At 52.7% G+C, this 26,537-nt stretch overlaps 1 protein-coding gene, 1 non-coding gene and 1 pseudogene across 8 annotated transcripts in view; all 3 read left to right on the forward strand.

The window, feature by feature from the left end:
• The window catches only part of PACSIN2 (protein kinase C and casein kinase substrate in neurons 2), a 141,961-nt gene extending 116,280 nt beyond the window's left edge, over positions 1-25,681 (forward strand). For 6 of the 7 annotated variants that reach the window (XM_045554738.1, XM_045554735.1, XM_045554740.1 and 3 more), the window contains exons 3-11: positions 4,110-4,266; positions 6,467-6,702; positions 8,154-8,309; positions 11,921-12,096; positions 13,855-13,975; positions 18,870-18,991; positions 20,902-21,024; positions 21,612-21,808; positions 24,026-25,681. In XM_045554738.1, coding sequence (XP_045410694.1) covers positions 4,110-4,266; positions 6,467-6,702; positions 8,154-8,309; positions 11,921-12,096; positions 13,855-13,975; positions 18,870-18,991; positions 20,902-21,024; positions 21,612-21,808; positions 24,026-24,138 — 1,401 coding nt within the window. In that variant the 3' untranslated portion in view covers positions 24,139-25,681. The remainder of the gene's footprint in view (positions 1-4,109; positions 4,267-6,466; positions 6,703-8,153; positions 8,310-11,920; positions 12,097-13,854; positions 13,976-18,869; positions 18,992-20,901; positions 21,025-21,611; positions 21,809-24,025) is intronic. The other variant, XM_045554741.1, reaches the window with a different exon arrangement.
• LOC123640877 lies at positions 2,948-3,056 on the forward strand. The gene has a single exon (XR_006736115.1). It is a non-coding gene; the product is annotated as a U6 spliceosomal RNA (small nuclear RNA).
• LOC123640804 lies at positions 16,988-17,108 on the forward strand (annotated as a pseudogene).
• Positions 25,682-26,537: the final 856 nt, after the last annotated feature.

A 26,537-nucleotide genomic window follows, 5' to 3' on the forward strand; every position in this document is an offset into this window, starting at 1 on the left:
TAGTGTTTTGAGAAACTAAAGAGAGCTTTTTAATTACAAAATGGATACAGCAGAAATAGTTAACTAGATATGTCCTGGTTTTAGTGTATGATCAATTAGTTAAATATTTGAAAATTAATTTTCTTGCATTTTAAAAATCAGTCATTATACCTCAGTTTTTAAAAAATGTATAAAAAGAAAACAAATTTTACTAAAGAAGACATGCAGATGGCAAATGGGCACAAGAAAAGATTCTCATCAGTATCATTAGACATTAGGGAAATATAAATTAAAATTACCATGAGATATTGCTACACACTAAATAGAATGGCTAAGATTTTAAAAAACTAACACTACTAAGTGCTGGTGAGAATGTAGAACAGTTGGAACTCTTGTACATTGCTGATGGGAATGCAAAATTGTACAGCCATTCTGGGTAATAGTTTGGCAGTTTTGTTAAACATACATGTGCCATATAGCAATTCCACTCCTAGAAGAGACATGAAAACATGTCCACACACAGACTGTAGATGAGTGTTTATAGCGTCTTTATTTATAATAACCCCAAACTGAAAACAACACAAATGTCCTTCAGTAGGACGAATGGATAAACAAATGCTGGTGAATCCACACAATAGAATACCACCTAGCAATAAAAAAGAATGAGCTGCTGACATAGGTAGCAACATGGATCGGTGTAAGTGACAGAAGCCAGTTACAAAATCCAGGCTACATCCTGGGCATCCTGGAAAAGGGGCACAGATCATGGCAGTGGTCCCTGTGGCCGTGGGGAGGGCTGGACTGCAGGGGAACCGAGAAAACTTCGTGGGGAGATGGAAATGTTCTGTGGCTTGATATGGAAGTGGCTAAACAATGGTATACGTTCATCCAGAGTCATCTGAGTGTAACTTTGTAAGGGTGACTTTGCCTGTGCGTAGATTCTGTCCCAATTTAGAAAGACAGCCATCAGTAGCTCTGTTGCTAGGAAGACTACAGCGCCTTGCTCAAAGGAATGGGAAGGCCACATTGCTCTGACACCAGTGGTTTATGGAGATGGAAACTCAAAGTGATGGCCTGTCACTAGTCCCCATGTAGCAGTTTCATTTACCAGGGGACAGCAGGGCTGATATTGCTGGAGTATCTCAGTGCCTGCTGTCCGGCCCACTCACTTTTCTCATTGCTCCTATGCTCAGCCTGCCTGTCCCCTGTCCCCAGCAGTGGTCACATGGCCAGCGCAGGCTCCTCTTTGGCCTCCAAGACCAACTGAGAGCTTGCATGGAAATCTAAACCGTGTGCTTACCGAAACATTCTTCCTGTATTCATCGCTGCTTTTCAGATTTCAAGAGTTGTCATTCAAATAAGAACAACGGCTACTGTGTGCTGATGAGTTGTACTAACACATGACTCAAGAAATAGATCCTCTCTTTTTCCCTAAATCTTTTCCCAAGAGTTTTGAAAATCAAAGAGGTAGGCAGGTTTCTGGAGAGCCGAAACACATGTTTTGATGGCAATTACCGACGTGAGTACTGCTGGCAATGGGGAGGTGGAGACCAGCTCTGCATCCTGCTTACATGTCAGCTGGCAAGGCTAAATTAGGCTGTCATTATCTTAGCTCCTCTTGCCACTAGCTCAGCGATACTGAGTTGCGTTTTGTTGGGTATTTTTTTCATCCTGCTGTAAATTTCAAAATGACAGCAAGGGCCCATTTTAAGGGAAGTGAGCATGTGCTGTCACTTCCAACGGGTTTTGAAAATGCTCGCTTCTGCCTTCCTAAAAGGGGCTGCTGAAGCATGGGTTGAAGCTCGGGTTCAGCTCTGTGTTTTGAGGAACTGCCAGGCCACACCAGGATGGGGAGGGGTCTGTGGAAGGAACGATCAGAGAGCTGTTCGCACACTCCAGGCAAGCCTGTGGAAATCTCACCATGCCTCTGGAGAAAGCTGCCCAGGCCAACCACCCTCCAAGCCTCTGCTTTTCACTAGGATTCTGGTTCCCATAGGAATGAGGTCATCTCGGCCTGTCCGAGCTCTCAGCTCACCTTAGGGACTGCCTTTCCTCCAAGTGCTGCAGCCCCCTCTCCCCTTCCCCATCTGTGCAGGGGCTGTGTGTCTTATCCCTTTGCAAGGTCTTACTCCCCTCTGCCCCACCTCCTCCTGGCAGACCCTCTCGCCGCCCTCTTCCTCACCTGGCTCACTCAGCTCAGGACAGAAGCTCAGGTAGTTCAAATTGTTCATAAATCTGAGTTAAACAGGCTGCACCATTGGTGACTGCAGAGACACATCTATACCCTTTTCTGCACAAGCAGGCACTTGGCCCCTCCTGTTCTCAGGAACTTCCATCTTGGCTTTAAACAGATAAAATGCCGAAATGATCAGCCAGGCAGAGACTTTTAGAAAAGGTAAAACCAACAAGAGGTCGACTAGATTTTTGAGGACAGTGGGTCCTCTATTATATTTTCTAGGATGAAAATATAATAGATTGTTCTTCTGTCATATTTCCTCTGGGTGCCCAAGTATCAGCTACCTTGTATCCTTTCAAATCAGCTCAAAGACTGAAACATGTCGAACATTTTAATTTTCACCCCAAATTAACCATTAACATTTTCTCAATTATTCTATTACTTATAATTTAGATGACCTAATTTCTCCTTATATATGTGGGGGAAAAAAGTAAGTTGACCTTTGAACAATGCAGGTTTGGGCTGCATGAGTCCACTTACCTGTGGGTTTTTTTTTCAATACAATCAGCCCTCAGTATCTACAGGTTCCACATCTACAACCAGATGCGGATCCAAAATATGGCGCTCACAGGATGTGAACCCGCTGATATGGAGGGCCAACTTTTTGTATGTGCAGGTTCCACGGGGCCCAGCGCAGCACTTGAGTATGCACAGATTTTAGTATCTGAGGGGGATCCTGGAACCAGTCCCTCGTGGATACCGACAGACAACTATAGTCAAAACTCACTTTGGGTGCTCGCTTTGGCACCACATATACTAAAATTGGAACAATACAGAGAAGATTAGCATGGCCCCTGTGCAAATTCATGAAAATTAAGAAAAATAATATTAAAAAACTCACCTTGGCCCTTGACAAAGCACATAACAGCTTTGCCATCAAGACAGTCTTACCTGGGAGACTGGGCATGGTGGCTCACGCCTATAATCCTAGCACTCTGGGAGGCCGAGGTGGGAGGATCTCTTGAGGTCAGGAGTTTGAGACCAGCCTGAGCAAGAGCGAGACCCCATCTCTATCAAAAGTAGAAAAATTAGCTCGGTGTGGTAGCATGAAACTGCAGTCCCAGCTACTCAGGAGGCTGAGGCAAGATGATCACTTGAGCCCAGGAGTTTGAGGTGGCAGTGAACTAGGATGATGCCACTGCACTCTAGCCCGGTGACAAAAAAAGAAAAGAAAAGTCAAGAAGACTGTCCTACCTGGAACCATTTGAAAAATTGCCTTCGCTCCAGCCCAGCCAGCCACTGTTGGCTGCAAGATCTTGGCAAACTATATAACTTCTCTAAGCCTCAGTTTTCTCATCTGTAAAATGGAGATAGTTATTCCTATTTGGCAGGGGGTAGCATTATTTAGAGTTATAAGACACGTAGCATGGTACCCGGCACATAGTAGGTGCTCAGTGAGAAATAGTGTTTCTTGCTATAATTGGGAAGTAATAATGGCCCAGCATATGATGGATGTCGTTAAATCAGAAGGCTTTAGTCAGATGTCACCTACTCCGGGAAGCCATCCCTGGCCCCTTGGTCTGCATGAAATGCCTTTCTAGTTGTCCTCAACCCTGCACCATCCCCCCATCATAACCCTTCCCGAGCTGGTTTGCCTGCCTCCCCGCCCCCAGTCAGTACCCAGCCCAGAGAATATTAAGATGCACCCTGTTCATGGATTTGTATGTTCCCATTAGTAGTAAAAATGGGAGGCTTGTTGTATAACAACATGAGTGCCTTTCAAACTGTGAGGGCAGGGCCATAGTAAACATGACCCCAGGTGAGCACTGGGGCCTGGTTGGCACTGGGGCCATTTGTGCAGCAGCAAGGGGCAGGCTGCCCCAGTCCCAGGAGAGGGGCGGCAGGTGGGCAGCTGCTCTAAGACCCCTGCCTCACAGCTGCTTCTGTCTCCTAGGTTGGGAACTATAAGCGGACTGTGAAGCGGATTGACGATGGCCACCGCCTGTGCAGTGACCTCATGAACTGCCTGCACGAGCGGGCACGCATTGAGAAGGCTTACGCACAGCAGCTCACCGAGTGGGCCCGACGCTGGAGGCAGCTCGTGGAGAAGGGTAGGGAGGCCGGGTACAAGGCACTGCTCGCTAGCCAGGGGGTTTGAGCAAATGGCGACCTGTCTGTGCCAGTCCCTCTCAGAGCAGGCAGGAACGTTTCTTGCGGTTGGGGAGGGGGGCACTGTGGTTTTTATGGAGGAGCATCAGGGTGCCCATCGCCAGTAGGCACAAGCCCCATAACTTTCATCTCCTCTTCTTGGAGACACAAGACTACTCTGCAAACAGCACCTGAGTCTCCTATTCCAGCCCTGGTTGTCCTTAGGACGCACTTATGCTTGCCAGTTTAACGCAGAACTTGAGGAAGTTCTATCCAGTAAAAGGCCTTGCTGCTCAGCACCTTGCTTTCTAACACTGACAGCTGTTTATTTTTAAACACCGCCATATAGCAAGACCAGATGGTGACAAGCAGCAGGCTTTCTCATTTTGAATTTTAAAGGGAATAATGACAGGTGTTGTATGGTGGAGGTTTTGCCCCTCTCCTCCCTACCAAAAAGCTCAGAAGATTCTGCAGCTTAGTTACAGGACACCGTTGTGTGGATAGGGACTGTGGTTAGAACCTGCCTTGCAGCAGTAAAGGACCGATTATGGGGTCTCCTGGGACAGAGCAGATTAGTAGGAGTTTCCCAGGGTGTGATTTGGGGCAGGATCTTCTGCCGTGACTGCTGTCCTCAGATGAGCCAACCAGGGGAAGCCAGGCCCCTGGGCAAGGGGCCAGCCGTGTCTAGACCGGCTGCCTGTCCTTCCCCTCAGTGCGGACTCGGGCTGTGTCGAGGGCAGAGCACAGTTCTTGGCACAGGGTGGGAGCCCAGGTTGTGGAGCAGGCACGTGTGGCGGAAGAGGAGCCAGGGATAGGCCAGCTCCCTCAGCCGATGGTGGCTGCTACTGTTCATTTCCACCCGCCCAAGCGCCCTCTCTCGGGATCCAGCTGGCGGTGCCATCCCATCTCTATTCGGAACTGGAGGTTTACGAAGCACCCTTGCCACCCTCACTGGTGGATCTGGCCGCAGCGAGGCAGCACAGGGAGCATGCTCCTTTTGTAGACACACGGGCTCGGGGGTTCAGAGGGGCTAAACTTATGTGGCCACACTTCTGCCACCCCCAGGCCCTAGAGGTATGTGCCCAGAGGCTTCCCACGACCCCTCCTCACACCTCCCTGTCCTCACTGGGCCCACACAGGCCTTGCCCCCTGTGCGTGCCCTGAGGACTGGCCGGGTCTTCTCATTTTTTACCCTCAGCCCTGACATAGCTCCCTCTCCTTCCTGAGCCTCAGGTCACTCCACTCTACCCCCTACACCGAAATGGCAGCCAGATTAACACCTTCCTTGCTTATGGACTGAGAGCAGGGGGTAGGGGGTGAGGTGACTCAGCTTCCCCCACTCCCATCGAGAGTCTCCATCTGGGCCAGAGCAGGTTCCTGTGTCCCCTCCCCTTTCTCCCCCCAGACAGGGCTTCCATTCTGCTGAGGAGACCATCCCCAAGTCCCACAGGCATTCTAGAGCTTAAGCCAAGCTCCTCCTGGGAGTGAGCAGAAGTGCTCCCGCAGGGGGAGGCAGCACGGGCTGGCGAAGGGCCACCCTGGGAGGCAGGATGTGGGGTGCCGAGCACCTGGGAGAGGGGTCAGCTCATTTCAGAGGGTCTCCCCCTTCTCTGGCTCCTTTAATACATTGACTGCCACACTAGAAAAAAAAATTTTTTCCTTGGGGCCATAGTGTTTTATTATGAAAGTAGAATAAAAACTTTGAAAACAAAATGATCCTATTCGAATTTAATGAAAAATGTGTTATTTTTTATTATTTTCTGTGCGTGACTTATACACAACTTAAAAAATGGTTCTCACGGCTCCCAAGGTGAAGAGACATGTGAGTTACATACGCTTCACCAAGCCCTGGAGTGAGTTAAATGCAATTCACATGCAAAGTAAGACTTCTAAGATACAAAATTTGAATTTTTAAAGAGCTCAGTGGCTTTCAAAAAAGGAAATGCACATAGTCCCCCTATTTTCCTAGCAAAAGAGTGGCAGGGTGAATTCAGCTTCAGGAATGGAGAAAGGCACTGAGCCACTGAGAGCGAGATCTGAAACAACCAGAGGGAACCTCCCCGCCAGGCCGAGGCCGAAATGCCCCGTGAACAGCTGAGGGGGGATAGGAAATCCCCACCACAGGCCAGCGCCAGGTAACCCACAGCTTCTCTTTGTGCCCAGGGCCACAGTACGGGACGGTGGAGAAGGCCTGGACAGCCATGATGTCCGAGGCAGAGAGGGTGAGCGAGCTGCACCTCGAGGTGAAGGCCTCGCTGATGAATGAAGACTTTGAGAAGATCAAGAACTGGCAGAAGGAAGCCTTTCACAAGCAGATGATGGGGGGCTTTAAGGAGACCAAGGAAGCCGAGGATGGCTTTCGGAAGGCACAGAAGCCCTGGGCCAAGAAGCTGAAAGAGGTACATCCGTCCTGCAGGCTGCTTCCCTGCCTGGCCTCTCCGAGCTGCCCACTCGCCAGCAGTGCTCCCTCCTGATGCCCAGGAATTCCTGCCATCTGCTTTAGGCACAGGAGGCCACAGCTGGCAGAGGAAAAGCCACTCCTTAGGCCAGAAGCCCATGGTGGCTGACATTTACCCAGGCTTACAACACTGAGTGCCTTAGGTACATTCTTTAAATTTAATCCTTACCGACCCATTTAGCAGACTTGGTAACTGAGGACCAGAATCATACATTGGTGGTAGCTCTTAAGTAACAATACTTTCCCCAACCCTGGGGAAGTGTCTACTGGAGAGACTTAGAAGTCCCTTTGGACTAGTAGAAAGAATTAATTTAAATATTTTCTCCCTCTTGCATGGGTTCTTCTCCAGACTTGCAAATGATACTGATAGCCCTTTTTCTACAAGTAGCAACGGAAGCCATCGCGTCTTGTGGAGCCTTAGCCGGCTGGAGGCCGTCACCCAGCCAGCCCGGCCCTGGGCCGCGTGCCCCGCCCTGCCTGCAGCCTGGCCCTGTTCCTGACTGGGATGGGGTAGACAATACCCGTGCCACACCCTGCACCTGGCTTTTCTCAGGAGCTGCACTGCCTTCCTCCCCTCAGAATCATCCAGAACACACCTCCATGTTTGGGCTCTAACAGGCCCTCCTTTTCTCCGTCTTTGCTTTTGTCACATCTCCTCTCTCTCCGTTCTTGTCCCTGGCCCTGTTTGTAATGAAACTATCTCCCCTCCCACGAAGCCATTGCTACAAACTGCTCTTCCTCTAGAATGAAATCTGTTCTTTAACTCACATACGGAAGGGTCTGTTAAATCAATACGCACACACCTGTGTGTGAGTGTGTGTGAAACTGCCATTAAAACCCCAGGCATGTGGCTGTCACCTGACTCCCGGCAGAGCCCCTCACTGGTGTTAGGTTTCTCCTTGGGCACTTTGTATTTTGCTGTTCCAGCTGCCTGGCGTCCTCTCCCTGGGACATCCACACCTCCTCCTCATGCGCTGCCTGTCACCTCAGGTGGCTGTCTTCAGCCCTTCCACATGAAATCCTGTCACCTACCCCTGGTGCTCCCCGCATTATTGTCTGCAGTTAGCACTTTCTAATCACTCCAGCATTTAATCTATCTGTACTGCACCTTTCCTCCCCCAGCTCCTGAGTGGAAGCTTCAGGAAGGCCCAGATTCTTTTGTCCCATGCTGTGTCCCTGGTGCCTAGAACCGCACATGACACAAAGCAGACACTCATAAATTTTGTGGAGTGAATTGTTGTTGTGGGCAGTTGCTGTTCTAGTGTACGGACAACTCTGTGCCGCGTTTCCCTCTCATCCTGACAGCACAAGCATTCCCAGGGGCCCTGTAACCTCTAGTGAGGACTGACTATGTGGAGCCACGTGGAACTCAGGAACTCACTCTCCCTGCAGGTGGAGGCAGCAAAGAAAGCCCACCACGCAGCGTGCAAAGAGGAGAAGTTGGCCATCTCACGAGAAGCCAACAGCAAAGCAGACCCGTCCCTCAACCCTGAACAGCTCAAGAAACTGCAAGACAAAATAGAAAAATGCAAGCAAGATGTCCTTAAGGTAAATTGTGTGCTTGTTTTTACATGTGGAGTGTCAGTGTGTTACTTGTTCACGTGTCTGGCACACAGCACACCTTTGTAACTGCTCACATGGGAGGGTGGATGGGTAGAGGGATAGATATCCATAAAACATATCCCTGCCTTCAACGGGGTCACACAGGTGAGCACCCTGCACCTTACCTTACCGTAGCTATTGCACCTCCTTGGACAAGGGGCAGACCCAGGTGCTGGGTACGTAGGGGGAATGGACAGTTGCTTGTGCTCAGGGACACAAGATGGCTGGGATTGCTGGGGGAGCAGCTTGTGCCAGAAATGCAGGCACGGAGGGGCATGCTCAACGCAGGGACTGATGCATAAGCTGGTGTGGAGGGTTGTGAGGACGCAAGTCGCCAGTGGCCTGGATGGCCAGGCTGAGGGAGAAGCTTAATGCTGCTGACAAGGGCCACCGAGGAGGGCCTGGAGCCTGGGGAGGGGAGGACAGGGGTAGAGGCCAGGTGGTTCAGAAGGGTTACGCTGGTTGTGCAGGGAGGCCTGGCTGGGGGCAGAGACCTGGTGAAGGGGATTGGGGGTGGGAGAGCTTATCTGGGAAGCCAGGCCAGGAAGGGACAGAGGTGCCCTGCAGCCTCGTCAGTGACAGACCCCAAAGAGCGAGGCAGAGGCCGCGGAGCCAAGGGTGGCGGGATGGTGGCTTTTGACCAAGAAGAAACAGTGAACAGGCAATGTGGCATCCTGGGTGCCCTTTCATTTCTGTTGTAAAAGGAAATTCTCTGCCTTTGTGAGTTAGTGAGAAGATCAACTGATATGACTTTGTCTAAACACTTTGTAAACTGTGAAGTGCTCCAGAGATGTTGGAGGTAATTCTGCCTGGACGGCCCTAGAGTCACTGGATTTAAAAAGTACATGGCACCTTCGTGTAATTTACAAGTTCCCAGGAGGTGAGGGGCTTGGCCCTGGACCCCCCCTCCCTTCCCTCACTCTGTCATAAGGGGGCAAGGGCTGGAAGGTATCATTGCCAAGGGCCTGCTTGCTTCCCTGTGCAGAGATTCCCGGCTTACGCTTGCAGAGAGAGATGGAATGAAGTGAGAGAGGGCTGCACCCCAGAAACAGGACTGGAGGGCGGGGGGAAGCAGGCGTCCAGAGCAGATGGTTATTATCCACCACGCTTGCCGGGCCTCAGACGAGGTGGGGCATCCCTGTTCTGGGAGGGGAGAAACCAAGGTCAAAGAGGTTAAATCACATGCCACCCAGTCATGTGAGTGCAGAGACTTGTGAACCCAAAGGCCCCCTCCCCCCGCAGCCTTTCTTCACTGCGCCCTACTGCTATGTCGTCAGCGTAGCAAGGGGGCAGGTCATCTCCATGAGAATTCATCACTCAGAGCAAGTGCTGGAATCCCTTGGGGAGCATCCCCCATTGCTGGGGCCAGGAATCTGGGGTTTTGGAGCAGCCCAGGCGCCTCCACTGTGGGCCCCAGTGAGGACCCTGGACTGACCTGCTGAGCGGCAGACACCTGGGCCGAGAAGCATAAGGCCCGGGGAACTCTAAGGCCTTCGCCAGGATCCCAGGGAATCAGGTGCCCAGGCAGCATCTCCACGCTGGGGGTGGAGGGAGGGTGAGAGATGTCTCTCATGTTTTACAGCCACCCGGGGTGATAACACCTTGTGCTCTTGCAGAACAAGCACAGGGCCCAAGGCCAGACATAACAGTGTGTCAAGGTGACTGGGGCACTTTGTTGTGGGCTCCCTCCTGGGCCCTCCCAGCCTCTGTGCCTGGCCAGTGACCTCAGAGCATGAGTGGTCCTTGTGGGCCTTGATTCCTCAGAGGAGGACAGACCCTTCCTACCACCTTCTTGAAACAGTTTCTAAAGACCAGCGCTGACTGGTTGCACACGTACTTTTGTAGTGGCCGGGTAGTGACTGCATCTTGCACTATCCATCAGAGACGAACTTCTTGCTTCAGTGCTAAAATATTACAGTCCACTGGAGGGTGAAGGCTGCCTCTCATTCCACCCTGTGAATGTTCGCTGGGAACCTCCTGTGTGCTCTGCGTGGGGATTTACTGAGCGGTGAGGACCCTGCTCCGTACCCGCCTGGGCTGGGGCTCAGCACGGCCGGCACAGGCCAGGTGTAGGGGAGCCTAGAGAGGGGCACCCTGTTGCCACTGGGTTCCCTAAGGGCTCCCAAGAGGTGGTTGCTCTGTGTCACTCCAGTGGCACCCCCAGATGCTGGGTGTTGAGCCCCCAGCTGCGTGTCCCAGGTGTCTGAGCTAGGGCTCCCACGCGGGGCTTCTGGGCATTGGGCACTGGGCGCTGGGAGGGCGGTGGTGGACAGCCACAGCGGCTGTAGAGCTCTGTTCCTGCTGGGGACACCCCAACCCTGGCAGGGATGGCCTTTTCCTGTGGTCGCAGAGGACCAAAGTCCAACCACCTCAGGAGGCTTGAAGCAGAACAGGAACCACAGATGGCAGGAGAAGGGCATGGGGCCAGGCTGGGGGCCCCAGGGAGAGCAGGGTGGGACCTGCCCCCTTGAGGCTCCAGAGGGGAGCATGAAGAGGAGTTTTCCAGGACATGAGTCAGAGAAGGGCACCTAGGGGGTAAGCAGGGTGGGCAGAGGAGACCAGGGCCCCAGGTAGGGGCAGAGAAGGTGCTCCAGAGGCCTGTGGTGGCCCCACCTGTGTTATCAGGGACAGCATAGCACAGTTTCCTGGTGGAACCCGTGATTACCTCCCTCATTGCTCAGGGTCTCAAGAGGGGAGAGACTTGCAATAAGTGGGTCATCCCCATCCTGCTGTCCCTCACTTCACCTCAGGAGGCCACCGTGGTCCCACCAACTAACGGAAACTCACTGCACACTGAGGGAGAGGGGAGGGAAGTCTGCGAGCATGAGGTCATTGACCTTGAGGCCCGTCCCTGCCAGATGCTCCTGCTCACGTTAGCCAAGTGTCAGGATTTCACGCATTTTCTAGCTGTCTCTAGATACTCTTGGGATGGGCCATACCTGCTCCTAACATCTCCTTTCTTGTAAAACCCTTCTTGGGATAGTCTGGGAAGGAACAGCTGCATGCGGGGGAGGAGTGGGCTGGAGGACAAGGGAGCAGGACTTTCTTGAATGCTCCTGGCACTTAAATATCAGAACACTAGGAAGGAGAAAGTGTCCCCATTATCTGATAAGGACAGTGAGACTCCAAGAAAACAAGAGTGAGCGCCAGCATTCGGCCCAGCCCTGAGCTTGTCTTCAAGGTGACTCACCGAGCCACTGCTGCTGTGGGCCAGGTCCGACGCTCAAGGGTGACCCAGCACAGCCCTTTCTTACAGGGACAGAGGCCAAGGGTGTGTGACATGCTCGGGACCATGCACACGGAGCCCCAGGGGGACTGCTTCTTTGCCTGGTCTACCTGTTTACACCTTAATCCAGTGGAGAGGGCAGATGCCAGGAGTGTGATTTACCTTGCAGAATTGGAGGGACTGGGGCTTGAACTTGAAGTCTCTCAGACTCCAGAGCTCCTGCTCCTTGGGTTTGGAATCTGGAGAGTCCTGAGAAGCTCCAGGGGAGGGTGGGGTGAGCCGAGGGCCGAATGGAAATGAACCTTCATCTTGTGCATGGATTTTCATTTAGACCAAAGAGAAGTATGAGAAGTCCCTGAAGGAGCTTGACCAGGGCACGCCCCAGTACATGGAGAACATGGAGCAGGTGTTTGAACAGTGCCAGCAGTTCGAGGAGAAGCGCCTGCGCTTCTTCCGGGAGGTTCTGCTGGAGGTTCAGAAGCACCTAGACCTGTCCAATGTGGCCAGGTAAGTTTCCTTTGAGCTGAAAAACACATCTCGATGAAGTCAGTGCAAAGTTGCTGCTCTCGAGGCTTGGGATGGCAGCATGAATCAGAAAGTCTTCTCTCAGTGGGTCGGTTCTCCTGCTTTTCTGTCATCTTGATGCCCAGTGAGGGCCCGTCTGCAGCTGTAGTCATGGCCGACCTGTGCAGTGCCCCGCTGCCTGTGGGGCCTGGCTGGACCAGCCGGTCGCTGGCCTGGGCAGATAGGGCCAGCATGCTCTGCCAGCTCCGCTCGTGGGTCTGGGCAGGAAGGCAGGCCACCCGTTCTGGAGCTGCAGCTAGGACCAGCCGCAGCTGGTGTATCTGAAATCCACCCGGGTGTGAGTCTAGCATTTCCAGGCTAGCTGTGCCCTGACCCCAGGACAGTCCATCTTTGAGGCCCTTTTTGAGATCCTTTCCATCCAGAGCAACTTGCTGTCAGCTCAGTCCTGACTTCTCAGTGGTTCTAGGCCCCGGGCAGCACAGACCCTCCAAGACTCAGTTCTGAATTATGAAACAGAAGCTGTGATACTACTTCTGTGCTTTCCTCGTCTTTGGTCCCATGACACTTTCATTAGGGTGCAGGTCCAAGCTAACTGAGGGGACATAGACTCCTGTCATCCATCTAGCAGGGCTGCTTAGAAATGAACCTCAGGTCAAGGCTTGTTGTTAATGAGAAATTACATTCCCTTTGTCTCCTGTGTAAGAATAGTCAAAAGCACAGCTACTCTGCTACCATTCAATTAATTTTCATGACAGTCTTATAAAGTAGGTGGCACTGTCCCCATCTTATTGATGAGGAAACTGAGGCTGGGTGAGGTTAAATGACTTGCCCTGGGCCGTACAGCTGGCAAAAGGCAGGGCCAGGCTTGCGTCCAGCTCTTCTGTGTGTCAAATAACTTGCATTGTGCATATGACCATCTTCCCTCTGTGTCTGTCTCTGGGTCCAAATTTCCCTTTTGTATAAGGACACCAGTCATATTGGATTAGGGCCAATTATCCCTACAAAGACCCCATTTTCAAGTAAGGTCACATTCTGTGGCACTGGAGTTAGAACTCCAGCTTATCTTTTGTGGACAATGCAGCCCAGCCCTTAACAGAGGGCATTGTGCCTGCTCAACAGAGGAGGGCTCTGAGGCCAGCGACGGTGCGTGACGTGGCAGCCACGCAGATTATACGTGAGGCTGTCAGGTCCAGCAGTGGGACATACCCCTGCCCTCTGGGGCAGCCCCCTGGGAAGGCGAGATCAGAGCTGCCGAGCAGAAGGCGTCCCCCACCTGTCTTGGTGGGGGGTGTCCTGCAGCACCAGGTGATCTTTGCGTACTGCATTTGCACGTCTGGATGTAACCCTTCCAGCTTTGCTGACATAGATGAGGGATGAGGATACTTCCTGGCCTACTCTAGTTTTCTCTTCCTCAACTCTGGACCTGATTCTGTGGGACCACACAGAGTGGTGTCCACGTGGTCCACATGCCAATGCCTTTTGCTTTGTCTGATGCAGAGCAAAGCTCATTTGTTGCCACCTGGTTTGATTTAAAGCTCATTTGTCAAAAGCTGAAGCTGTGGTGGTTGTCTGTCCCCATCTGGACATGTGGGAGCCAGGTGACCTTCTATCTAAGCCAGGGCAGGAGTGTCCCTAATCTGTGTCTGTAAAATCGACTCTAGTGTGGGCTGCAGAGACCACAGAGACTGCTGTGTCTGGTGCCTGCCTTCCAAAAGAGCTATGCTTCTCTCCCTGGTTTAGCTACAAAACCATTTACCACGACCTGGAGCAGAGCATCAGGGCAGCCGACGCGGTGGAGGACCTGAGGTGGTTCAGAGCCAATCATGGGCCCGGCATGGCCATGAACTGGCCACAGTTTGAGGTAAGAGGAGGCTGTCCCCGTGACCCCATTGGCCTGGGAGGGGACCTGGGTCCACAGAGTTGAATTATACAATGTCTTTCTTAGCTGGGCACAGTGGCTCACACCTTTAAACCTAGCACTCTGGGAGGCTGAGGCAGGAGGATCACCTGAGCTCAGGAGTTGGAGACCAGCTGAGCAAGAGTGAGACCCTGTCTCTCTCTAAAAAAAAAAAAAATAGAAAACTTAGCTGTGTATGGTGGTGCACGCCTGTAGTCCCAGCTATGTGGGAGGCTGAGGCAGAAGGATCACTTGAGCCTAGAAGTTTGAGGTTGTTATGAGCTAAGATGACAACACTGCACTCTAGACAGGGTGACAAAGCGAGACTCTGTCTTAAAAAAAAAAAAAAAAAAAAAAACAGAGCCAGACATGGTGGCTCACGCCTGTAATCCTAGCACTCTGGGAGGCCAAGACCAGTGGATCATTTGAGCTCAGGAGTTCGAGACCAGCCCAAGCAAGAGCGAGACCCCGTCTCTATTAAAAATAGAAAAGATATTAGCTGGACAACTAAAAATATATAGAAAAAATTAGCCATGCATGATGGCGCATGCTTGTAGTCCCAGCTACCCGGGAGGCTGAGGCAGGAGGATCGCTTGAGCCCAGGAGTTTGAGGTTTCTGTGAACTAGGCTGACACCACGGCACTCTAGCCCAGGCAAGAGAGTGAGACTCTGTCTAAAAAAGATAAATAAATAAAATAAAGTCTTTCTCGCTCTGGATTCTATGCTGGAGTTTTCCCTGTTTATTAGGCAGCCTTTATGCATAGCTATGGTACAGACCGAGTTGATGTTTAGAGTTCCAGGAGTCTCCAGGCATTACTGAGGCCTTCTGAATCTCTGGTGATGGTACAATTATATTCTTTCCAGTTAAGAAAATTTGACTGTCACTTGTTAACCACTAGCATTCCCTTCCCTCCTAGTGAGTGGCAGGAGCCACAGGACACATAGGACCTCGGGTCCCTGCCCTGCCCTACCCTACCCTGCGGGATGGCCAGGAAGGGGGCAGCCACAGTGTCCCCAGGCCTCACAGTGGGGAAACAGTCCCAGTGGGCAGCCCTCCTTACCCTTCAAACAATGGACTTTTCCATACTCCAGCCATTAAATTCAATTAATCTTGCTCCTTCTAATATCTTTACAAAGTCTGAGGGCTTGGGGATCTCAGGACTAGTCCAGCTCTAGGGTTGGGTCACGAGGCCCCACCTGGCCCTCCAATGGTAGCATAGAAGGCAGAAGCCGAAAGTCTTGCCATGCCTGTTCCCTCGTGACAGAGGCTGAAGCACATGGTGTCTGCCAACCCAGGCAGCGAAGCAACCATTCGCCCTTTTTTGTGACTCAGCTTTCTTGTGCACAAAGTGGACATGACAACAGCACCTACCTCCTCGGGTTGCTGGGGAAGGCAGTGACCTGGTGCATGCAGGGTTACTGGCCCAGGGCCCGGCTCGCTGAGTGGTTACTCTTGTCAGGCCCTCACCCTGGCCCCGGCCCACCACACAGAAGCCTCTTTGGCTCCTTAGCTGCGTTTTTGTCAGTCCTCACACTTGGGCTTGTGTTTTCTGGGCCTTCACAGGAAGATTTCTCCAAATGACAGTGTGGGCTCCTGCAGCTGGGCACTCCTGCACCATCCTCAGGATTGCCCCCAGCTGGAGGCTGCAGAGCAGGTTGTGCCCCATCCACAGGGTCCTTCCTGAGTGGCAGGGGCCCTGGATGGATGGCACAAAGCCTGGCACATTGGCATAGAAGCGTGCTTATATGTTTTGTGCACAGCTGGGATTTCGGCCCACAGCAGGGGTTTACTGTTCCTAGTGTGGCACAGGAAAGCCCCTGTGAATCACCTGGCTCCCTACAGGTGCTGCCGATACCAAGAGGAAGAATGGTGGGGAGGAATATTTGACAGGCTGTCCCACTGGGGTGGGTGTCCCAGCCAGAGCCCACGAGGCCCTTCTCTCTGTGGGTCCCTGGCTGGGAAGCAGCACACTTTTGCAGCTATTGTAGGACGTGCCTGACTTTCTCTAATGAAATTATTTGTTTTTATTTTCCATGCCACAAGGATGAAGTAAGTGTCTGTGTTCTGGCTGACTCACTGAGTGCCAAGCCCCCTGTAGTGTGTGTCCAGCCCCCGGGTCTGTGTGTGTGGCTCCCAGCCTGGCTGGCAGCCGTTCAGCTGCGCAGCCTCGTTGTCAGAATTGTTAAAAGCTGGCGCTTCCGTTCAAAGTCTGCTTGATGTTGACCCATCCACCCTTGGAAGCCACCCAGTCAGGATAGATTTATATTCAAAAGTCACTATGGTGAACTCTGAGCTTCCAATTGAGTTCAGTCAGGAAAATAATTAACAGACAAAAAGATGACCCAGATTTGGAGTCGGGCCCAGGTCTGCCACCCATTCTCCGTGGGCAAGTCACTTTTCCTTTCTGGGCCTCAGTTTCCTAATCTGACAAACCGACAGGTTAGACTTGATGTTTCTAAGATGGCTTATAACCTTGAAGTTCTGTAACTGCATGTGAGCAAAGCTGTGGGCTCAACCACACAAGTTTTAATTCAAGTTGTTTGTTGAAGGGTGGACACGGGAGGGAAGGAGAATTCATTAAATGCATGTGTGCATGCACACACAGACACACACAGACATGCATGCACACACATGCTTTTCTGGGGAATAAAGACGTAGCCTCCTTTGGTCTTTCCCCCCACCTCTGTTTTCGGCACAGTTGATAAAAACCTGTTCACTGCTAGGAAAGTAGTATTAAGTTGGTGCAAAATAATTGCGATTTCGGATCATGAATTTTAAATCATTATAACTAGGCTCCACCACATCTTTGTTAATCAAAATAGGAACCATTACAATCAACACATTTTTGGCAATGAGAAATAAGTTTGTTTATTCCTGTAGCGTAAAAATCCGTGCTTTGGGATTCCTCGAATTCTTGGAAAGCATTTTCTGCATCCTGCTGGTTGTGTAAGCGTTTTCCCTGTAAAAAGTTGTGGAGCTTTGTGCACTGGCAGTATCGTAGCCAATGAGGTTTATCTAAGGCGTGATTATTGCTAATTGAAAACTTTTCCCAATACCCTGCCATGACGACAAAAGTTTTAACATTTTAAAATTAAAAAAAAAAGTTGTCGAGGTGCTTGAAGAAGTGGTAGTGGGTTGGAGAGAGGTCAGATGAATACGGGGGATGAGGCAAAACTTCATAGCACAATTTGTTCAACTTTTGAAGTGTTGGTTATGCAGTGTGCGGTCAGGCGTTGTCGTGGAGAATCGGGCCCTTTCTGTTGAACAATGCCAGCTGCAGGCGTTGCAGTTTTCTGTGCCTCTCACCAATTTACTGAGCGTACTTCTCAGATGTCATGGTTTCTACAGGATTCAGAAAGCTGTAGTGGATCAGACTGACAGCAGACCACCCAACAGTGACCATGACCTTTTTTGGTGCAAGTTTGGTTTTGTGAAGTACTTTGGAGCTGCTTCTCGGTCCAATCACTGAGCTGGTCATCACCAGTTGACATATAAAATCCACTTTTCGTCACATGTCACAATCTGATTGAGGAATGCTTCATTGTTGTGTACAAGAAGAGAAGACAACACTTCAAAATGATGATTGTTTTGATTTTTGGTCAGCTCATGAGGCAACCACTCATCAAGCTTTTTCACCTTTCCAATTTGCTTCAAAAGCCAAACGACCACAGAATGGTCGACATTGAGTTCTTCGGCACCTTCTTGTGTATCAACTCCGAGTTGCTCTCAGTTGGTCATTGTCAACTTCCAATGGCCGGCCATTGTGTTCCTCATCTTCAAGGCTCTTGTCTCCTTGGCAAAACTTCTTGAACCACCACTGCACTGTGCATTTGTTAGCAGTTCCTGGGCCAAGTGCATTGTTGATGTTGCAAGTTGTCTCCACTACTTTACAACCCATTTTGGATTCAAATAAGAAAATCGCTTGATTTTGCTTTTTGTCTAACATCATTTCCGTAGTCTAAAATAAATATAAAATAAACAGCAAGTAATAAGTCATTAGCAAAAAAACAAAGCAAGAAATGCATGTTAAAATGAAGTATAACATAAGCACATGTATTTAAGAATGTATTCTAATATCAAACGGCAAATTTCAACAATGCTAAAACAGCGATTACTTTTGCACCAACCTAATAAAGCTTCAGGGAGATAAACATTTGACTTGGCCTTGTCGGCCCCCAGCATGCTGCTCAGATTAAACAGAAGTTCCGGGGTAAACTCACCAAGGAGGGCTCCGCTCCTTGGAGACTTGTGTGGTCAGAGTCTGCTCGCCTGTCCCTTTTGTTAGCAGTGGCCTCCTGGCTCTTGGTTTTATTTGCCATCCAGGGTTTGGTTTTCCATGTGGCAGGCTTGCTCAGGGCCCCTCAGCCCACTGTCTTGACCCCATAACCCAGAGACAGTTTAGGACATCAGCACTTGAGGACAAGCTCCTCAGAGGCGGGCTCCTGTCTCCTTTCAGAGGCTCAATGGACATGGTGCGGGGAGCTTCAAGTCTGAGCGGGCTGGGGCTGAGAGCCGTGATGGGCGGGGGGCAGGATTGGGAGGCCCCGGGCTGGATGGAGGATGCTATGTGTTGGCCCTGGTCTGCTGTCACCCACCCTGTGTCCTGGAAAGTCTGTTCCTCCCAGGAGGGGGTGCACAGGCGAGGATTGGGCAGCTGTAACAGTGCTGACAGCCAGGCCCCCTGAGGAGTCCCCAGTTTGAACAGCAAGGAGAGCGTTCAGGTCATTTGGGTCCACAGGCATGGGGAGCCTGAGGTCTGCTGGAAGACAAGGGACAGTGCTGGGTGGACATTGCAGATGGATGTGGCTTCCAACAAATGAACCTCCTGCTTTCGCTCCCTCAATGCCTGTTGCCTAGGAGTGGTCTGCAGACCTGAATCGAACTCTCAGCCGGAGAGAGAAGAAGAAGACTGCTGATGGTGTCACCCTGATGGGCGTCAACCAGACAGGCGACCAGTCTCTACAGAACAAGCCCAGCAGGTGAGTGAGCGCAGCCTCATTCCATCCCGTGGGAGGGTCCCCCGAGTTATCTGCGTGGTCCTAGGACAGCCCCAGCGTGGACAGCTGGCCGATTCCCCAGTGTGCAGAGACCACCATGGGCTCCTTTCCAGAAGCTCCCTGGGCTCCGTGGGCAGTGGCCCACGGGCATGTTGGGGAAGGATCATCTTCCCTCCGGTGCCGGAGCTGCTGAAAGATCCAAAGCGGCAGCCTTTGCCATGAGTGTGTATCAGGCCCGTGCAATGCGGGACCTTATGTCAGGGCTGGTCATTCGTGTCCCCAGTTGTGGCGCTGCCCTGCATGGACGCGGCAGGTGGGAGCCCACCGTCACTGGTTCCCTTCAGGCAGTTCCAGTGCTGGCAAGCTTTGTGCTTGTTTTCCATGTTGTGTGCGGGCGCCAGTCGAAGGAGGGGCAGGAGAGGACTGCCAGGTGTCCCCTTTTAAATCACCTCTTTGCTGAGAGTTTTGGTTATTTCTGGCTTCGTTGCTGGCTGAAAATGAGTTGTGGGTATAAGGGACGGTCCCATGGTCATTAAAGCCCTCTGGAGAGTGTGCTAGAGAGGGCCTTGCCTGTAGGGCCTGCCAGAGGCTTCCGTGCCACATCCAGTAATAGTCACCTGTGGCTGGGGCTTCCTAGGAAGGCTCAGCCCAGGTTCCCGTGGCCTTCCTGTAGCCCCAGCAGACGGTGGCCATTTGTCATCTAGCTGCTGTGCATGCTGTCTTAGCAATAAGCGCCTGTTCCAGAGACCAGGCTAGCACCTGTGTGCCTGGCAGGGTGGGGAGGTGAGACCACTTCAGGGGAGACCCTGGGGGCTCAGGCTGGCCGAGGCTGCTGCACCAGCTCAGCTGCCCACCACCGACCCCTCGCACAGACGCCTGCTGGAAAAAGGTGCTGGGAGGGAGGATGGCCTGCTGGTCCCAGACACATGGCGTGAATGTCGGGCTCCAGCAGGCCTGGATCCAGTGTCCCTCACCGGACTGAAACTGATGAGGCAGTTGCTGGCCACTGAGTCACTCTGGTGGCATTTGAGGCACTTCCATGCCTCCCTTCTCAGCTCTGGGCTGGGGGATGCTCAGACTGAGCCACCCTTCCAATGTCTGGGTGCTGCTCCCTGAAGCCGTGGACGCGGAGGCATGGGGTGGTGCTGCCCAGGGAGGCCCAGGCCATTGGGCCGGGCACGGGGTGGGATGCCGGGTCCGTCTCACCATGGCCTCCTGTGTAGCACGGAGTGCCCTGCAGTCCCTTCAGCCCATCTCCCTGGCTCCCAGCCCTCGGGCAGGGCTTGGCTCAGGTCTCTGTGGCCTTCACTCTGGGCCTGGCACACAGTAGGCAGTTGATACCATTGCATGAATGGATTTTCTCTCTCTGGAGCACAAAAGGAATCCTTTTTTCTACTGGAAAGTTCTGTGCAGCAGGCTTTAGCCCTGACTTTGGAAGCTCCAGCCCCAGTAGGACAGGGGACTGGCCGCTGAACCCCACAGTAGTCAAGAGGAGGGGCTCCCAGGACCACCCGGCTGCACGTCAGCAGCTCAGGAGACCCCTGCCCATAGCGTGGGAATGAGGGCTGGGAGAAGCCCTGCACCTGGATCCCACTTTTGCTCCCACTGTGGCGGCTGCCCCCCAGCCCAGCGCCCCTACTCTGAATTGACTGCCTCCAGACACAAGAAGGGAGATGGAATCCTGTTCTCTCCTAGACACTTTAAGCGAGTTTCACAGCCTAAGTATTGCCACATGCTTTACTAAATAACCTTTCTGTTGAAACAACATAGTCCTCCTCCAGTCAGATGAGGAGCTGATCTGCCCCTTGAGATCGTGCAACTGGGAGTTACCAGAACCCTCCGCGGGCCCCCGCTGTGCTGGGGTCCCCTGAAAGCTCTCTCTCTCCCCATAGCAACCTTAGTGTCCTGAGCAACCCTGCGCAGTCCGCGCAGTCACAGTCGAGCTACAACCCCTTCGAGGACGAGGATGACACGGGCAGCACCGTCAGTGAGAAGGAAGACATTAAGACCAAAAAGTTGGTGAACTAATACTTCCCCCTGGTTCCCGCCTCACTCGCTCTGTCTCCCTCTCTCTGTCCAGGGGTCTGGCCCAGGTCTTGCCCATCAGCATTCAGCAGTGCATGCGGCCCTGCAGGAGGCGGGCACCTGGGCACTGCGCACCTGGCCCACGCCTGCTGGTGGACAGCCTCTGGCGTCTCCATTTCTCGGGGTGGGCACAGCTAACAATCTTCGGTTGCTTTTTCTCTGTCCTCCATTAACCCTTCAAGGCCCGGGCACCGCCACCACAGGAAGACAGACAGGCGTCCTGCTGGGGACCTGCAGCAGTGGGGCCCCCATGTCTGCCTCTGGGGCACTGGTGTGGGCCACCACCAGCCGCCTGCCTCTGCCTATTGGTGGCTCAGGTTGAATTTGGATGGCATGAATTCTTGCCAGGGCCTGGCTCCACCCATGCTGGAGAGAGCTGTGTGTTTTCGGAAGGAGCCCTCAGCCTTGCGCCTCACAGCTCCTGTGCCCTCCTCTGACGGGGGCAGAGGCTCTGCGTGAGGCCTCATGCCCTCCGCCAGCCCCTGCTGAGGGCCTTGTGTCAACCCCTTTCTTGCAGTGTGAGCAGCTACGAGAAGACCCAGAGCTACCCCACCGACTGGTCAGACGATGAGTCCAACAACCCATTCTCCTCCACGGATGCCAACGGGGATTCAAACCCGTTCGACGAGGACACCACTTCAGGGATGGAAGTGCGAGTCCGGGCCCTTTATGACTACGAGGGCCAGGAGCATGACGAGCTAAGCTTCAAGGCTGGTAGGTGGGCTCCTGCCAGCACCTGGGGATGAGGGCATCCAACCTGCTCCGGGAGGTTTGCAATTTTTTCTAAGCCTGGTAAAGTTCCTGCTGTTTTCCCGGGTGAGTCCTCACAGCCAGCCCTGCCACTCTCCAATTTCAAAAGCAGCACGTGCTCGATGTCAGAGCTCAGGAAACAGTGAGGCAGCTTGTGCCTTTGCCCAGATGCCGTGTGCGCTGAGGCTGGGAACAGGGCACAGGCCGCTCACACAGAACAAGCTCTTGGCCAAGACCAGGGGGCTGCCCACACGCACTCTGGGAGCAGCCAGCCCTGCAGGTCCCCAAGGGAAACCTTTCCGCAGGGGTCCCAGCTGCCAGAGGAGCCCCTGGCACTCAGCGTGCCCCTGGGCCAGGCGGGGCCTTGTCTCAGGCAGCACCTTTCAAACGTTCTTCCTGCAGCCACGTGTGTACACACTTGCCCACACTCACCTGTGTCACCATAGCAGAAACCATGGTTTTATACAACAGTCTGGGTCTGGGTCCTTCCTGTGTGCTCTGCCGGTGGAGATTTTCTATCCAATGCCTTTTTAAAAAAAAAAAAAAACTGGCTACGGTTTACCAAAATGGGCTGCAGCCTTCCGTGTGAAAGCACTGGAGCCTGTCTAAGGAGGCCGGCGGGGCCCAGGCCCAGAGCAGGCCACAGCAACCCAAGTTTCCCCCCTACCTTGCCCCCTCCTTGATGCCGCCCCAGAGCCAGCACCCACCCCTCCAAGAAGAGGGGTGCTGGGCCAGAACTCACAGGCTGAGGCGTGCCCCTGCCCCTGGGCTACGCGTTGAGGACGACTGCCTCATCCCCCTGCTCGGGTGGCGGTGGGGGCTTGTGCCCAAAGGCCAGGCTCCTAACCCAGCCTTTAGCCACTTCCCCTTGGTGCCCAGTGGTGCCTGCCAGCTGTCCCCAGATACTTGGCTCTAGGGGTGGTCATCAGGTTCCTCCGGCCAGTTTTAGAAATTTTGTTAGTGCCTTTAAGCCATCTTTGGCCAGTTTTCTGATATCTTTGGTTGGGGTTATTACCCCTGACTTTGTTGGTTTGTTTTTAATTTCTAATTCTTTTTCAATCTTATTCAATCTATTATGTTTTACAGTAATTTTATAGGTTTAAAATGTTTCCTCCAGCTCCAAGCGAATTGTCAAAAGCAAACTGATTGAAAGAAACATTTCTAACCACCAGTTCACATTTGCATAACTCAAGAGGTTTCCTGTCTGTTTTGTCCGTTTTCTGTGTTACTTCACTTCTTTACGATGGAAAATTAGCTCCCAGCCAGCGCGGCCTGTGTTCCAGCTTTGGTGGTGCTCTGGCTGCTTGCCACCTCGTGACCAAAGAGGCATCTTTTTTTTTTTTTTTTTCCCCATTTATTTATTTATTTATTTTTGAGACAGAGTCTCACTCTATTGCCCGGGCTAGAGTGCCGTGGCATCAGCCTAGCTCATAGCAACCTCAAACTCCTGGGCTCAAGCGATCCTCCTGCCTCAGCCTCCCGAGTAGCTGGGACTACAGGCATGTGCCACCATGCCCAGCTAATTTTTTCTATATATTTTTAGTTGTCCAGCTAATTTCTTTCTATTTTTTAGTAGAGACAGGGTCTCACTCTTGCTCAGGCTGGTTTCGAACTCCTGAGCTCAAACGATCCAGCAGCCTCGGCCTCCCAGAGTGCTAGGATTACAGACGTGAGCCACCACGCCAGGCCAGAGAAAGGCATCTTAAACTATAGTTTCCACCAGGCACAGTGGCCCCCAACAGTAATCCCAATGACTTGAGGCAGGAGGATCACTTCAGCCCAGGAGTTCAAGATCAGCCTGGGCAACATAGCGAGAACCCATTATAAAAAAAAAAAAGTAATTAAGAAAAATTAGTTGGGCATTGGGGCATGTACCTGTCGTCCCAGCTACTGAAGAGGCGGAGGTGGGAGGATCACTTGAGACCAGGAGTTCAAGGCTATAGTGACCTATGATCGCACCACTGTACTCCACTGTGGGCAACAGAGCAAAACCTCGTCTCTAAAAGAGGGGGGAAATGCAGTGTAGCAGAGAACTAACCAGGCCATTCCCCTGCCCTCAAGAGAATGCCTGTCCCTCCACCCAGGGCAGAGACCCTCTATGGCCCCGAATCATGCGAGGGCAGCTCTCCAACCTATGGTCGATGTCACCTACCCTCTCACCCTTTCCCTCTTTGTGCGCAGGGGACGAGCTGACCAAGATGGAGGATGAGGATGAGCAAGGCTGGTGCAAGGGACGCTTGGACAATGGGCAGGTTGGCCTGTACCCAGCGAATTATGTGGAGACGATCCAGTGACGGGCTGTAGGGCAGGCCGGCAGAGGGACGGAGGTGGCGGGCCCAGGAGCTCTGGTGCCTCCAGCCGGCCACGTGGGCGTCCACTCGTGTTCCTGCAGAAGATGAAGGTTCCGTTGTTCTTGGCTTCATGGTGTCCCTGGCAGGCGGACGAGCTGGTCACTCCACCGGGGACTCCGCACCTTTCCAAGTGCAGCTGGAGGATCTGAGCGCAGGAAGACGCGGAACAGCAGAGAAGGAGCCGGCCCTGCCGCTGCCCGCCGTGCTCGCTGGCTTATCATGGATCTGTATGCTCTTGACCTTGTCTCCTCTCCTCCAGTCAGTGGGTCGCGCTGATTCTAGTTCACTGATCACTTTCTCTGGCAAGTCCCGTCACTTGCAACTTAAATGAACAAACTTACGTGCCATTCTCTGAGTAAAGATTTTGAGGTTTTTAATTTAAAGGCTGTGTACAGCTATACTTTTTTTATACCTGTTCTTCCATTCATTCATACTTAAATTACGGCACAGAGGGATGTACACCAGTCTCGAGGAACTGCTGTCTCCGTCTCTGTGCCGCGCTGTTAACCAGCCGCGCCACTGTGTGGGGTAAGCTGCGACAGCTGATGCTCGCGACAAGCGATCTTTGAGGTGGGAGAGTGTCGCGGAAAGGTGGGCGCACGTCATGGGCTCCTGCCGTGCTCGCCCTCCGTGTATCCGGGTGTCTGAAGGCAAGTGTCAGATGCAGCCGTGGGTATACTCCCGAAGTTGCCATATTTAAAAATTGTCACTCTAATCTTGCTTACAACTTTACTCTTTTACAAATTAACAGTCTTATCAGTGATTTGGAAGTAAGAAGACTAACTTTTCAAGCAAACACATCTGTCTATGTGCATATCTGTGTATATTATTTGTGTCCAGAGAATCTAAAAGGCTTGTCTACTGTTTTAATGAGATTTGACAGCTTTTGACAGTGGGTTTCATTTGTAAAGTGCGTGAAGTCCGCGGCATCCAGGCACAGGCCTGGCCGGCTGGCTGGACCCACTCCCAGGCGCAGATGTGGGTGCTGGGCCCCCCTCAATGTGGAGACCTGGCCTCGCCGGCTTCATCCCTAGTTCCGTAGCAGAACACTGTAAACCGCCCGTGTCTTTGCAGCCATCGCACACGTCACAGTCATCTGTGTTCCTTGTGGACAAACAAAAGCTGGATCTCACCCACAGCACAGGCCTCTCTGAATGTCCTTAGTCGCCGGAGAGCCAGGGGTGCTGTGGCCAGAGCTACACTGTGGTCACATGGCAGGCGGGTGGGGTTGGGGAAGATTGTATTTTCTGTAACTCAGACGCAGTGCCACTCCCGCCTTCACGAGCTATGCATTTCCGCCCTTTCCAGTGAGCGCGACGTCTCGCTTGGAAAGTGGATGTGTGTCTGTGTCTGTCATAAAAACTTACCAGCAGAAATCCTCGTTCCTATGCTACAGATTTACCAAAAATTGTCAAGTCTTTTAAGTTTAGTTCCTTTAAATGTATAGTATTTTAGGAAAAAAGCAATAAACAGTTGATCTTGTGCATGTGAAAGTCCCTTTGCTGTGCATCTGCCCTCATATTCACATCACCTGGTGGCCGCGTCCTCCTCGGGGTTTACCAGCTTTGGAGCCGGGCAAGGTCCAGGCCACAGGACCCCTGCCCGAGAGGCCATGTCCCACTGCCCCTGCCAAACCAGAGATTGGGGATTTGAAGCACCTGAGCCCCTTGGGGCTCCCCTCTCTGGGGACCTGCTGCTGTAGACCCTGGGCTTCCCAGTGTGGGCAGGGGCTGGCGCTTCCCTCCCCCCAGGCCCAGACAACAGGATGAAGCCAGTGTCACCTGGAGCTCTCCCTGAGCACATTTTGTTCCTGAGCACTTGCTGTACACTGGGCCTGGGGCTCCACCTTTTACTCATGTATCTGCAAAGGACACATCTCTAAACAGTCCCATGGGGGGTGGGCAAGTCTCCCATTTCCATTTTCCAGAGGAGGAAACAGGCTCCAGGGGCCAGCCATACCCAAAGAGTCCCAGCTAGTCCCAGGCGCTGAGCAGAGTCCCTGAGGAACACTCCATCCCCCCTGGGGTGAACCGAGGAAGGAGGCCTGGCTTGCTGCCCTGGCCAGTTAGCAGAGGGGGAGAGATGAGACGTGCCGCAGCCACCCTCACCGAGCCCTGGTCAGGCTGCCCAGGAAAGCGCCCTGTCTGGACGTGGGGCCCTCAGGAGCCAGCAGGGGTGAGGCAGGCAGCTGCCCCTGCAGCCTAGCTTTGCCCCAGCTCAGCAAGGGCAGGGGTGAATCTTTGCCGCCCAGACTCCTTGTCTGACGGAGGCAGGTCCCCTGTTCTCCCAGCTTCTGAGGAGGAGTTGGAGCCCAGCCCCGGCCCATGCCAGCCCAGGCTGCT

The sequence above is a fragment of the Lemur catta genome, chromosome 6 (genome assembly GCF_020740605.2).
Source record: "Lemur catta isolate mLemCat1 chromosome 6, mLemCat1.pri, whole genome shotgun sequence".
NCBI lineage: Eukaryota > Metazoa > Chordata > Mammalia > Primates > Lemuridae > Lemur > Lemur catta.